The sequence below is a fragment of the Prorops nasuta genome, unplaced genomic scaffold (genome assembly GCF_024137725.1).
Source record: "Prorops nasuta isolate Cenicafe-Biocafe unplaced genomic scaffold, Cenicafe_Pnas_1.2 PNAS00003, whole genome shotgun sequence".
Lineage (NCBI taxonomy): Eukaryota > Metazoa > Arthropoda > Insecta > Hymenoptera > Bethylidae > Prorops > Prorops nasuta.
The window spans coordinates 2,063,063-2,075,498 of NW_027116800.1; the positions used below are offsets into that span (position 1 = coordinate 2,063,063).

Consider the following 12,436-nt stretch of genomic DNA (forward strand, 5'->3'; position numbering starts at 1 on the left):
AGTAGAGTTATTATTTTGTTTTATTAATGAAACTTAAAGTTGTTCAAAAAATGTGTAGCATTTGAAAGTTACGTGATATGACACCACCTATTAAAAGCAAAACTTTACTAGCTACTTCTAATGAGAAAAGTTTCTAGGATTATTACTAGGACTATAGGACATCATTTTCGTAGGTTATGTCAGTTTTTCGGAGCATTTGAAGTAATGACAGGAGGAAATATAAAGAGTGAAATTTAGTGAATGGAGTCGCATAGAAATCGGTTATGTGTTAAAAATTCTATCCTGTGCTTTTAGTGCCTGCCTTAGGCAAATAAAAATTAAAATAACTGAAAATGGGCCTTTTAACAGATCCCCGTGCAGGGACAAACAAACTGATTAAATTTCTTCTTAAAAGAGAAAAACCGCTATGTTTTTTTCTGTATTTTGCAGGAATTGTTTGGATAATGCTTTTGGCACATCCAATATTTAATGACAGTAAATAATGTTATTTATTTCCTACATGTTAAAAAGTATCTTACTATTTTTTCGAATTTACTTTCAACTTTTACTCCTTAGATACTTATTTCTCCGAAAATGCTCTGCTACCTGGTCTACTTACCAAAGAGAGTAATCTTGATCCATCTTCTAAGCAGTTTTATCACGAACTGGTTCATGAAATGAAAAGGTTTCCAGATAGGATGCCTTATGCTTGGCTATCCGCAAAATTTAGTCAATTACATTTAGATGTTTTTATCCATAATTTTACATTGGTTTATCCATTTCAGCAGCAAAAGGTATTTAATTCTAATAATTTATTTGATCATTTAACTTGAGAGAACTAATATTTGTATGTTTAGTTCACAGGTCAAAACATTTATGGAATAGTAAGAGCATCTAGAGCTGCAAGTACAGAAGCGATTGTGGTTAGTGTGCCATTCAGACCAGTCAATAGCATTTATACGGACACAGCTCCATCGATAGCCTTATTACTAGCTTTTGCCAGATTTTGTAGAAGTATGTATCATATTCCTTATGTCTGAATTATTTAAAAATAACCAAAAATCTATTAATTTTAGAGCAAAAATATTGGGCCAAGGATATAATATTCTTGGTAACGGAGCACGAACAGTTAGGAATGCAAGCATGGTTAGATGCGTATCATGAAGTTACCAGTGGTCAACAAGGTGTATTGATATCTGGAGATTTAGATGGAAGAGCTGGATCAATCCAAGCTGCGATAAATTTAGAAATGCATGCCATGAAAATTGCTTCTATAGATGTAAAAGTAAGAATTTTAAAGAGTCAAACTGAATCATATGTATTTTTTTAAAATTGTTGTATTTCTTAGGTAGAGGGATTGAATGGACAATTGCCTAATTTAGATCTTTTCAATCTTGCACAAAATATGATTAGTAAGGAAGGAATCAGACAGTCTGTTCAGCGTAGGTTTGACATGAATCATAAGAATAAAGTTAAAAAATGGTGGTATAATTGCAACACTTTAATGTTAATGATGGCTACCCAAGCAACTGGAATACCCACAGGGAATCATGGTTTATTTCACAGGTATTTAGAAATAACAACAATTGAATAATAATCTTGATAGATATTTATCTGATCTAAATCTTTTTTATCAGATTTGGAATTGAAGCTATAACATTAGAGGGGTTTGAAAAAGTAGGGCCAGGATCAGAATCAAGTTTTCACCAAGTAGGCCGTGTTGTGGAAAGCATAGTGAGATCTTTAAATAATTTGTTAGAAAGATTTCATCAATCATATTTCTTCTACTTGTTACCATCAACCGATAGATATATTTCTATTGGTCTTTATATAAGACCATTGGCACTATTAATCACTGCAGTTTTTATCAAAGCCTTTTGCATGTGGCAGAGATTGCAAATATCAAATTCAAATACAGAAGACGAAGAAAAGGAAAATAAAGAGAAGAAACAAGAAGAAGTTATCAAAGTAAATATAATGGTGAAACAAACTTCAACAAATACCATAATTAAAACTTATATTTGCAGGTTGAACAATTTGACGTGGGAGCAGTAGCTTCAGAAATTTTATGGTCTCACATTTTTGGTGCTGTAGCAATGTCATCTCCACGTTTATTCACATATGTAGGATCGCAATTCTTAAATTTGCGTACAGAAGATTCGATTTATTACGGATTTGCAGTGGCTACAATTTTGACGATATTAGCACCTTTATGTATTAGGAGGTAAGCGCGCGCGTTTTATGAATGCTCTTGTATAAAAGATTTTTTAAACATAAATTAATCATTTGTATAATGGCAGGACCATCAAGTATGAAAATATTTCACTCATGTGTGTAATTGTAACAGTGGAGTTAGCGACGACGTTTATGTGTATTACGATACACAATTTTTCACTAGCGATGATAACCGCCGTTGCATATGTTCCAATTGTGCTACTTGTGTCGCCAAAACGCAATCCAACATCCAGGTTAAATCTTATTACTTTAGAAATCCACATTAAATAATAAAGCTATACTCTAAGAGATTCATATAATTTCTGTTACAGATTTCGCAGTTCTTTGTACATTCTGTGGACTCTATTGCATCCTTTCGTAGCTTCGTCCATTGCTATAACGGCTTATACATTTTTTAACTTTAAAGGAGAACCATTCCTGTCTAATATAGTAAGAGGATATCGAGCCACAAAGCAAGCATTTGTGTTCAGTATTATAGATTCAATGATTTATGGAAATTGGTTTTATAATGTATCTATAACAATTGTTCTTCCGATATGGTTACTATTTTGGAGCGTCGTGTGCTCTGATACAGTAATAAATACGTAATTCTTTTGCAAGCATTTACTACGTTGAATATAATAAAGATTTTTTTACAAAACTAAAAAGAAATGAAATTTTTTATTAGAACATTGTGTATTAATTTAAAAGAATCCATCGTTAACTTATTAATAATACAGTATCAAGGAAATGATCTATCTCAATAAAAATACAGGAAATTTATTTAATTGGTATAGTTTATTAATTATAAGTAACAGAAGATCTTCGTGTGGGGTATACAGAGAAGAAAATTATAGAATGTCTCTAAAAGTACACTTTTATTATCATAGGCTTGTTTTCTGCCAAGCATTGAGATTTGTCAATAACACGCGTCACACCATAGATATAGTGTATCTCCGTGATAACCTGTGTTACTCTCCTCGGAGTTTCATTATACACTAGTTTAAATCACGCGGTGAATCTGGTGGGTGTGGAGATTTTCTTATTAGTATAGTGTATAAACTAGCAGCTGCTGTACACAGTGAAGAACCGTGAATTAGTGTTCTTGTTTTAAAAAAAACCTAATTCACACAGTGTAATTAGTAAATTTAATAGTGTTTCTTATTAAAGGTACTTGAATTCTACGAATATCATAATTATTTCATAACGAGAGTAGGTATCCGTATGTTCGAGACGTTTCCATTTAAGATTAATTAATTATAACTCGATCATTTTTTTGCACATATTTTCCACTTGACATTTCTTGTTCCTTCCTAAAGTAACAAATTGGTTTTATAAACAATAAGATTGTTATTTTTTAAATAAGAATAAATACTATGTTGCATAGAACGCAATTACCATAAGTTTTAATCTTAAAGCAAACAGGTATTACTCCACTCTAGATAAAGTCTATTACAAGGAATGTTACAAATTTACGACGATTTGGTAGATTTTGAGTTCAAAATTCAAGAATGCACTCACTATTTATGAAAGTAATTAAATTTCTAATAAAATATCAAAAAAATTGAAAAAATCCATTGAACAATTTTAAATGGACTAAAAATTACAATTGTTGCGATAAAATAATTAATAATAGATAAGTAATAATGAATCGTAAAAAAAAAGTAGTTAAACAGGTTTATTGGGATATCCAGGACAAATAAAAATAATGTTGTTGAAGCGTTACGAAAGATATTATGCGAGAAAGTCTGAAACGTTATATTATATTGGCTATAAGTGTAAAAAGCCTTGTGTATCTAACGTCAAACTATGGAGATGTGTCATACTGGTTTGTTTCAATGTGTGGTTTCTTGAATAACAAGTAGATTACACCATTGCAATATAGACTTATTGAACTCTGTTACTGCGAAGTACACTCACTGTCTCTCAAGAATAACTGTTTATTTCACTTAATCCGATCTGTCAAGGATCAACAAACGCTTATCATAATTATCCATATTAATAATACAATTAAGCATTATTACCTAGGTAATTTAAATATCATTTAAATATCATTTCATCGTTTAATCCTCCAGGCTGTTGCAAGACCCGCTCGTAATTGTCTGTTTATTTAACTTGACAGTTTTGTCTTGTGCTGGCACTGAGAATAGGTCACATATCTCGCAAAAATGCAAAACGGTTTTAATAGCATCGTTACCAATGGGAATAAGGAGGAGTTTCACATTGAAAGTAAATACAGGAAATTAAATGGCATACAGGAAGTGGAAAAAATTGTGTCCGGGACACTCGTGTTTTTCGTCAATGGAAAAGAGGTAAGCTATATATTTTCTTTTCTTCGTCAAATGCTTGAAATAATTTAAAAATCTACGCAATTTTACTAAAATCCAAATGTATAGGTAATCGATAGTGACATAGATCCTGAATGGACGCTCCTCTATTATCTTCGCAGCAAATGTATCCTTTTTATTACGTATGAAGTAAAAATTACCCTTAATTATAATGATTTTATTAATTGTTTCCTTAATAAGTAACAGTGCGTCTAACCGGGACAAAGTTAGGATGCGCGGAAGGAGGTTGTGGAGCGTGCACGATAATGGTCTCAAGATACAATCGTGAAAGTAACAAGATCACGTATCCTTTGTTGTACGTCATAAAAATAAATATAAATAAATAAAGTCGCAACTTGATTTTTCTTGAGCGAAGAGAAATTAGTCATGTTGCCGTGAACGCATGCTTGACACCGGTTTGCGCGGTACATGGAGCAGCGGTGACCACGGTGGAAGGAATTGGTAGCACAAGAACTAAATTGCATCCGGTGCAGGAACGAATTGCAAAAGCCCATGGATCGCAATGTGGTTTCTGCACCCCGGGAATCGTAATGTCCATGTACGCGCTTTTGCGAAGTATTCCGAAACCCACCATGGAACACATAGAAATTGCTTTTCAAGGTAACAGTTATTAACCCATCGAATTAAGGCTGAACTCAGCAATGAGTTTTTAATACATTATTCAAGCCTGTTTCAGACCACAGGATACTAAATACGAGATGAAATATCTTTGAGACGTAGAAAAAACATTTATTAGGTTGTGTTGCTCAGTGAAGCAAGAGTGACACCTGAGAACTTAAACATAGATAGTGTATAGTTAGAGATATCACTGTCGTATTTGGTATCTTATAGTATAAAGTAACTCTCTGGTTGGTTAATAAGTAACATTTTATTTTCTTTCTTAACGTGGGACAATTTTTAGGTAATCTGTGCAGATGTACAGGATACAGGCCTATAATCGAAGGATTCAGGACATTCACGGAGGAATGGGAGCAGGAGAGATTAAAATCCGTGAATGGAAATGGGGTTGCTGAAAATAGCTGTGGTATGGGGGACGCATGCTGTAAGAAGAGGGCCTTCACTTCTGAGCCGAGCGAAGTTTTTAATCCGAGTGAATTTACTCCTTACGATCCTACGCAAGAACCGATTTTTCCACCAAAATTACAGGTAGTACATTTTTGTATGATTAGATTGAATTGTGATCTATCAAAATTAATCGTGGAATGTTCAGCTTTCAGGGGAATTGGACGAGCAATATTTAGTGATCAAGGGTAAGAATGTCACTTGGCACAGACCGACGAAATTTCGTACTTTGCTCGAGCTCAAGGACAAGTATCCCGCTGCTAAGATAATTGTTGGAAATACAGAAGTTGGAGTAGAAATGAAATTTAAACACTGCATTTATCCGGTTCTTATACAACCAATACTAATAAAAGAAATGTGTGAAATAATAGACACACCCACGTTTCTAAGGGTTGGAGCGAGTGTCACTTTAATGCAAATGGAAGAATATTTGAAGCGACAAATTAAAACTCAGCCAGGTATGGATTTTAAGCAAATAGATTAGAATCTGTTGATTTAATAAAGGAGGAAAAATCTTTTCAGAATTCAGAACAAGAATTTTTTCCGAAATAGTAAATATACTGCACTGGTTCGCTGGGAAACAAATCAGAAATGCAGCTGTACGTAGCTAGATTCGAATTGATGAATCGAGTAATTTAGAGCATTTGTGTTGTTAGGCCGTCGGGGGAAATATAATGACTGGAAGTCCTATATCTGACTTGAATCCTGTACTTATGGCTGCTGGGATTAAATTGAATCTCTGCAGTCTGAAAACAGGATACCGAACCGTGCCGATGGACCATACATTTTTTGTGGGATACAGACGAAATGTAGTAACACCCGAAGAAGTTTTAGTTTCGATCGATATCCCATTTACAATTAAAGTATAATTATTTTTTATTATAATTTAATTGAAAACTTTAATTGGAAATTTGTATTTATTGTCCTTCTCGTTTGACATGCAGGAACAGTATTTTATTGCTTATAAACAAGCGAAAAGGCGAGACGACGACATTGCAATTGTCAACATGGCTCTAAATCTATTCTTGGAAAGTGGAACAACAATCGTGAAAGACGTGCGTTTGGCTTTCGGTGGAATGGCACCAACAACAGTTTTGGCAAGGAAAACTAGGGAGGCTGTCATTGGCCAGAATTGGAATGAATCGATGTTGCAGACAGCTTATGATACTCTTATTCAAGAATTCCCATTACCCGACAATGTTCCTGGAGGAATGCCCAAGTATAGACGGTCCCTCACTCTAAGGTACTGAAAAAGAAAATTGCGATTGAATTAAATGTTTTTCCAGGAAAAATTAATCCACATAATTTTGCAGTTTATTCTTCAAAGCATTTGTTCATATAACCAAGCAAATGCAACATTTGCCAACTGCTCAAGTATTACCACCTCATATACAAAGCGCTGCAGATACTTTTCACTATAAACCACCAAAAAGTTCCCAGTATTTTCAAGTGGTATGTATATAATAATTTTCATTAAACAACTAAATATTGTAGGAAGTTTTTAAAACAATGGTAAATTCCTGATGAAAAACTAAATGATAAAACTATACTCTTGTGATTGTGTAAATTTCTCATCAGGATCATAACATTAAAAACATACAATGTTTACCACCTATTATATTGTCAATTTTGACGATTAATTTTAATGATAAATTATTTAGGCTGCCAAGGATCAAGCACCGACAGATTTAATAGGTCGAACCATAGTACATGCGAGTGCCTACAAACAAGCAACGGGGGAAGCAATATATTGCGACGACATGCCGAAGATGTCTGGCGAGCTTTATCTAGCTCTTGTTTTATCAACAAAGGCTCATGCAAAAATATTGAAAATTGATCCTTCGAAAGCTCTAGCCGAGGAGGGTGTTGTTGCCTTTTTCTCGGCAAAAGACGTGCCGGATGAAAGACGATGGGTTGGACCGATTCTCCACGACGAAGAATTCTTCGTATCCGAAACAGTGACTAGTTGCGGCCAAAATATAGGTGCAATTGTTGCGGTTGATCAGGCGACGGCTCAAAGAGCGGCTAGAATGGTGATTGTCGAGTACGAAGACAAGCAACCTATTATTGTCTCTGCAGAGGTATTATTTCCCATTTAGTGCAAAATGCTTTACTAATTGTTTTGAACGATTCGTGTCGATAACTTATAAAACTTTCTTTCCCAGGATGCCATAAAGCATAATTCGTTTTTCAACGGATATCCAAAATGTATACGGAATGGAGATGTGGAAAAAGCATTTTCTGAATCCGATCATATACTAGAGGGTGAATGTAAAATGGGTGGTCAAGAACACTTTTACTTGGAGACCCACGCGTCTTATGCCATACCCAAAGAAGATGAGATTGAACTATTTTGTTCCACCCAACACCCGACTGAAGTTCAAAAGTTGGTCTCGTTTGCTTTGAATATTCACATTAACAAAATCAACGTCAGAGTGAAGAGATTAGGAGGAGGCTTTGGTGGAAAAGAATCTCGGGGTCTTTTGGTCGCGCTACCAGTTGCTCTGGCTGCACAGAAGTAGGTATTATTTGTACTAAATTTGTTTTGACAAATAATTATTGCATGTTATTTTTAGATTACGTGTACCAGTGCGTTGTATGCTGGACAGAGATGAAGATATGATGGCGACTGGTACGCGACATCCATTTACGTACACATATAAAGTGGGCTTTAACAAAGATGGAAAAGTAAGGGCTATACGAATTTGCATTTACAATAATGCCGGCTACTCCTTTGATCTTTCGAATTCGGTAGGTGAACTTTGGCTTTTAATTATTGCTGGATATTGTGTAAAATTAAATGTTTGTTTTAGGTTCTCGAACGTGCTATGTTCCATTTCGAAAATGCTTATAAATTTCCAGTTTGCGAAGTTCTAGGCTGGGCTTGTAAAACTAATTTACCATCTAACACTGCTTTTCGAGGATTTGGAGGACCACAGGGAATGTTCGCGGGTGAAACTATAATGAGACACGTTGCAGACTTTTTAGGTCTAGATGTTGTAAAGGTATTAACGAAGTTGCAACAATGTTTTTGTATTATACATTAAGAAATATCGGCCACACGATACACTAAGTTCCGATGATTTTTTTCAGCTTTCAGAAATGCATCTTTATAAGGAAGGAGATCTTACTCATTACAATCAAGTATTAACTCACTGTACTCTAAAACGCTGTTGGGAAGAGTGTATCGAATCCTCTGACTATGAGAAGAGAGCTGCAGCAGTTCGAAAATTTAACGAGTGATTGTTTTTCTAATTAAATTTCCCTCTTTTAATTGGAATTAAAAAGTAATATTATTTTCTCTTTTATGAACAAACAGGGCAAATAGATACCGAAAAAGAGGATTAGCGATTATACCAACAAAGTTCGGTATTGCCTTCACAGCCTTATTTTTAAATCAAGCGGGAGCTCTAGTGCATGTTTACACGGATGGTTCTGTTTTATTGAGTCATGGAGGTGTTGAAATGGGCCAGGGTTTACACACAAAAATGATTCAGGTTGCGAGTAGAATGTTAAGAGTGTCACCGGACAAAATTCATATTGTTGAAACTGCTACTGATAAAGTACCCAACACTTCAGCAACTGCCGCCAGTGCTGGGTCGGATCTCAATGGAATGGCTGTGATAGTAAGAACTGCAGAAATAGATGAAAGCTAGTTAAACAGCTTATTAAACAGTGAATATTTTACAGGACGCCTGCAGTAAGATTATGGAAAGATTGCAGCCAATAATTGATGCGAATCCTGAAGGGAAATGGGAGGACTGGATCAGAATAGCATATTTCGACCGAGTTAGTTTATCGGCAACTGGATTTTATCGAACTCCAAATATTGGTTACTCTTTTGAGACTAATTCTGGAAATCCATTTAATTATTTTACTTATGGTGTCGCTTGTTCGGAAGTTGAAGTCGACTGTCTTACTGGTGATCATCAGGTGCGATTTGACTATAAATTAAAAATATTGTCATTATGCTAAGTTTATCATAAACATGTCTTATTTTAGACGATGAATAGGTTGCAAATATCCACTTGCAATTTTATAATGCTAATTTTATTGTAAATAATAATGATTTGTCTGTAAACAAATGTTAATATTGCATATACTGCTTGTGACAATTATTTTATGTTTAGATCTTGAGAACTGACATAGTTATGGACTTGGGAGAAAGCTTGAATCCTGCTATAGACATAGGACAAGTCGAGGGTGGCTTTATACAAGGAGTTGGCTTATTTACTTTAGAAGAATTAATTTATTCTCCAACTGGTATATTATTTAGTCGAGGGCCTGGTGCCTATAAAATTCCTGGTTTTACAGATATACCACAAGAATTTAACGTTTCCTTACTCAAAGGAGCACCAAATCCACGAGCAGTCTACTCTTCCAAAGTACAATAAACTACTATATCTATTAAATTCAATTGTATTTTTTTTACAGTAAGTAAATAATGGCAATTGTTTTAGGCTGTTGGCGAACCGCCTCTATTCTTAGCGACTTCAGCTTTCTTCGCAATTAGAGAAGCAGTTAAAGATGCAAGAAAAGATATGAATATTTCTGGTTATTTCAGATTTGATGCACCAGCAACAGCAGCACGAATTCGACTGGCGTGTATCGACGAGTTAACAACTAAAGTATAATTAATTTCATATCTTTTTATACTATATAAATATACAATAATAATATTTATTTTTTCTTTAGATTCCAGAGCCTGATGTTACTAAACAATGGAACAAAATTCCTTAAAAATTAAACCCTATTATCTTAATTTGTACTGTCAAATATAATTTACTTTTTATATTTTTTTATTTACATACATATAAATTTATTTTATATACATAATAATATTATTATATGTTAAATACATAGGTAGATTTTAATAAACTATTATACAATAATATATGTACGATGGAATAATATTCTTTTCATGCATACAATGCTCTTGTATGGCCTTAAAAAAAATTGCCTATCAAATATTAAACATTACTTATACCAGATTTATCAACTGTTTCAAGGAGCGTTTGTAAATTTGTATCAAATAACTCACAACGAATTGGCATTTCCAGAGAGTAAAATGGGTTTTTTAATGCATAATCAGCGTACAGTTCATACACCCTTCTAGTAAAAATTTCTAAACCTGATTGGGATGGTTCTGAAACTACCATAAATTTAACACCTGTGAGGGTTTGATAACAATACAAACGAAAAGTGTCTGCTTCAAGAACTTCGATTCCTGAGCATCTTGGCTCAGGACTTAATTGGCTTGCAATTGCAAATAATGGATAGAACATGGAAGCAAGAAATATTTTTTCATTTGTTGTCATTTTTGCTCTACCAAACTTAAGCTGTATTGGAAAATTTTGAGGTTGTTGTAGCATATCAAGCACGTCTCTCCCATCTTCCAGAGTACGTCCTGTTACTGGATTCCCATTTACAGCCGTTAGCATATGACCTACTACAATTCATATTACTTTATAATGGAAAAACTACATATTGAAATATGCTTAGCTTACCATTTATTCCATCTCTTTGACCAAACGATACAACAATCTTTTTATTTTCATAATTTAACTTAATATCAAGAGGATAGCTAAAAGTTCTTTCAGTTTCCACTTTTGGGACATTATGGTCATGATTAAATATTAAACCTCCTGATTTTGATACAATATACACTCCATATATGACCATTTTTAAAAGAGATCTAGTGCCGCACTTAACCTCTGATTATTCTTTCAAGCTTTCAAAACATCAAAACTTTACTAAACTACAACTATGAACAGTATGAACTACATGCAACGAAACACAGCTACGCGAGCGCTATCGCCGCTATTAGATGTTGGTGTTGGTGTTACTGCTGTCATTTTAAACCAATCCACGTTTGATTTCGTTTCCTTCTCTCTCACTGTGTATCTTCACTGCTATACATACATTTGATACATACAACGCCATGAACGGCATGAACTACTACCACCACTTTGGTGTATAATTACAATCTACAATCGTCGAGTTACTGTCGAGCACTGTCGAGTGTCGAGCGGCAGGCGGCAGGTTAGGTTGTCTTCGGTGTTTGTTATTAAGTATTTTTGACAGTCGGCTATCGAATATAAAATGGCTCAAACAGAATCATCTGATTTCTCACATAGAATTTACAAAAATGATCCAATATTATTCAAAAGTTATGTTAATAAAAAGGTGGATATAAGTACAGATGATTCGCAAATTCATACAGGAATCGTCTACACTGTCGACCCAGTATCAGAGAGGTTGGAAAATCATATTTTTTCATATAAAATACAAATTTTAGAAAAAAAAAAACTCTTTTGCAGCATTGTTCTCATACAGTGTGAGGGATTGGAAAAGGAGAGACTAAGGGTAATTCTTGGTCATACTATTAAAAATATTAAAGTGTTTACAGAAGAACAAATAATTCCTGAATTATTTTCATCTGCCTTAGAAAATATTCCACGATCAGTTTTGATTGAACGAAAAAACAAACTTAAGACGATACTAATAAATAATAGATTTCCAGTTACTGAAAGAAATGATACTTTATACATACAAGACATTGTTTCTATAGAGCCACCTTATAAATTTGAAAATTGCATATGTACTAACAGTATTGTATTAAATAGAATACAGAAAATACTTTCCAATATCTAAGATAGTAAATTATTTTAAATATTGATATTGTTTAACTGTGTAAGCTCTAATAATTAATAAATACTCAAAATTATATTACAGATGAATTTACTTTAATTAAAACCTGAGCCTGTTATTCTTACAAAAATAAATTTATTTATTATAACAAAATATTAAATATGTCTAAAGAAAACAGTCTG

At 33.8% G+C, this 12,436-nt stretch overlaps 4 protein-coding genes across 7 annotated transcripts; 3 read left to right on the forward strand and 1 right to left on the reverse strand.

Annotated features, from left to right (window-relative positions):
- The first annotated feature begins 169 nt into the window (after positions 1 to 169).
- GAA1 (glycosylphosphatidylinositol anchor attachment 1) lies at positions 170 to 2,849 on the forward strand. 2 transcript variants are annotated; one of them, XM_066746963.1, is made up of 9 exons: positions 170 to 474; positions 556 to 773; positions 837 to 993; positions 1,056 to 1,264; positions 1,328 to 1,545; positions 1,617 to 1,947; positions 2,007 to 2,203; positions 2,280 to 2,447; positions 2,526 to 2,849. In XM_066746963.1, the coding sequence occupies exons 1-9, from the start codon at positions 333 to 335 to the stop codon at positions 2,800 to 2,802; spliced, it is 1,917 nt and encodes a 638-aa protein (XP_066603060.1). In that variant the 5' UTR covers positions 170 to 332; the 3' UTR covers positions 2,803 to 2,849. The 2 variants fall into 2 exon arrangements, with proteins under 2 accessions (XP_066603060.1, XP_066603061.1); XM_066746964.1 differs by having other exon boundaries at positions 1,617 to 1,938.
- Positions 2,850 to 3,208: 359 nt separating this feature from the next.
- Positions 3,209 to 10,497, forward strand: ry (xanthine dehydrogenase rosy). Of its 3 annotated transcripts, none has more exons than XM_066747670.1 (21): positions 3,209 to 3,363; positions 4,316 to 4,505; positions 4,590 to 4,647; positions 4,728 to 4,824; positions 4,906 to 5,141; positions 5,443 to 5,687; positions 5,752 to 6,061; positions 6,126 to 6,202; positions 6,260 to 6,466; positions 6,548 to 6,846; positions 6,917 to 7,055; positions 7,265 to 7,684; positions 7,769 to 8,121; positions 8,180 to 8,354; positions 8,417 to 8,608; positions 8,697 to 8,842; positions 8,923 to 9,229; positions 9,294 to 9,536; positions 9,734 to 9,988; positions 10,064 to 10,231; positions 10,299 to 10,497. In XM_066747670.1, exons 2-21 carry the CDS (start codon positions 4,362 to 4,364, stop codon positions 10,341 to 10,343), a joined length of 4,116 nt encoding a protein of 1,371 aa, XP_066603767.1. In that variant the 5' UTR covers positions 3,209 to 3,363; positions 4,316 to 4,361; the 3' UTR covers positions 10,344 to 10,497. The 3 variants fall into 3 exon arrangements, with proteins under 3 accessions (XP_066603767.1, XP_066603768.1, XP_066603769.1); XM_066747671.1 differs by having other exon boundaries at positions 3,221 to 3,405; XM_066747672.1 differs by lacking the exon at positions 3,209 to 3,363 and adding an exon at positions 4,085 to 4,221.
- A 66-nt stretch (positions 10,498 to 10,563) lies between these two features.
- On the reverse strand, positions 10,564 to 11,296 carry Trs23 (trafficking protein particle complex subunit 4-like protein Trs23). Its single transcript, XM_066747675.1, has 2 exons — positions 11,111 to 11,296; positions 10,564 to 11,052 (listed from the first exon to the last, which is right to left on the reverse strand). Exons 1-2 carry the CDS (start codon positions 11,283 to 11,285, stop codon positions 10,574 to 10,576), a joined length of 654 nt encoding a protein of 217 aa, XP_066603772.1. The 5' UTR covers positions 11,286 to 11,296; the 3' UTR covers positions 10,564 to 10,573.
- Positions 11,297 to 11,703: 407 nt separating this feature from the next.
- On the forward strand, positions 11,704 to 12,357 carry LOC136786144 (gem-associated protein 6-like). Its single transcript, XM_066747676.1, has 2 exons — positions 11,704 to 11,860; positions 11,924 to 12,357. The coding sequence occupies exons 1-2, from the start codon at positions 11,706 to 11,708 to the stop codon at positions 12,255 to 12,257; spliced, it is 489 nt and encodes a 162-aa protein (XP_066603773.1). The 5' UTR covers positions 11,704 to 11,705; the 3' UTR covers positions 12,258 to 12,357.
- Positions 12,358 to 12,436: the final 79 nt, after the last annotated feature.

What these genes read in the sequence shown, in the direction of transcription:
- Trs23 (XM_066747675.1), bottom strand. Translation starts at nt 11,285, where the DNA reads ATGGTCATATATGGAGTGTATATTGTATCAAAATCAGGAGGTTTAATA. An exon ending in TCAAAGAGATGGAATAAATG is followed by an intron (nt 11,053 to 11,110) that starts GTAAGCTAAGCA and finishes TATGAATTGTAG; the next exon opens with TAGGTCATATGCTAACGGCT.
- GAA1 (XM_066746963.1), top strand. Translation starts at nt 333, where the DNA reads ATGGGCCTTTTAACAGATCCCCGTGCAGGGACAAACAAACTGATTAAA. An exon ending in ACATCCAATATTTAATGACA is followed by an intron (nt 475 to 555) that starts GTAAATAATGTT and finishes TTTACTCCTTAG; the next exon opens with ATACTTATTTCTCCGAAAAT. An exon ending in AAACGCAATCCAACATCCAG is followed by an intron (nt 2,448 to 2,525) that starts GTTAAATCTTAT and finishes TTTCTGTTACAG; the next exon opens with ATTTCGCAGTTCTTTGTACA.
- LOC136786144 (XM_066747676.1), top strand. Translation starts at nt 11,706, where the DNA reads ATGGCTCAAACAGAATCATCTGATTTCTCACATAGAATTTACAAAAAT. An exon ending in GTCGACCCAGTATCAGAGAG is followed by an intron (nt 11,861 to 11,923) that starts GTTGGAAAATCA and finishes ACTCTTTTGCAG; the next exon opens with CATTGTTCTCATACAGTGTG.
- ry (XM_066747670.1), top strand. Translation starts at nt 4,362, where the DNA reads ATGCAAAACGGTTTTAATAGCATCGTTACCAATGGGAATAAGGAGGAG. An exon ending in CATAGAAATTGCTTTTCAAG is followed by an intron (nt 5,142 to 5,442) that starts GTAACAGTTATT and finishes GACAATTTTTAG; the next exon opens with GTAATCTGTGCAGATGTACA. An exon ending in TAGGTCTAGATGTTGTAAAG is followed by an intron (nt 8,609 to 8,696) that starts GTATTAACGAAG and finishes GATTTTTTTCAG; the next exon opens with CTTTCAGAAATGCATCTTTA.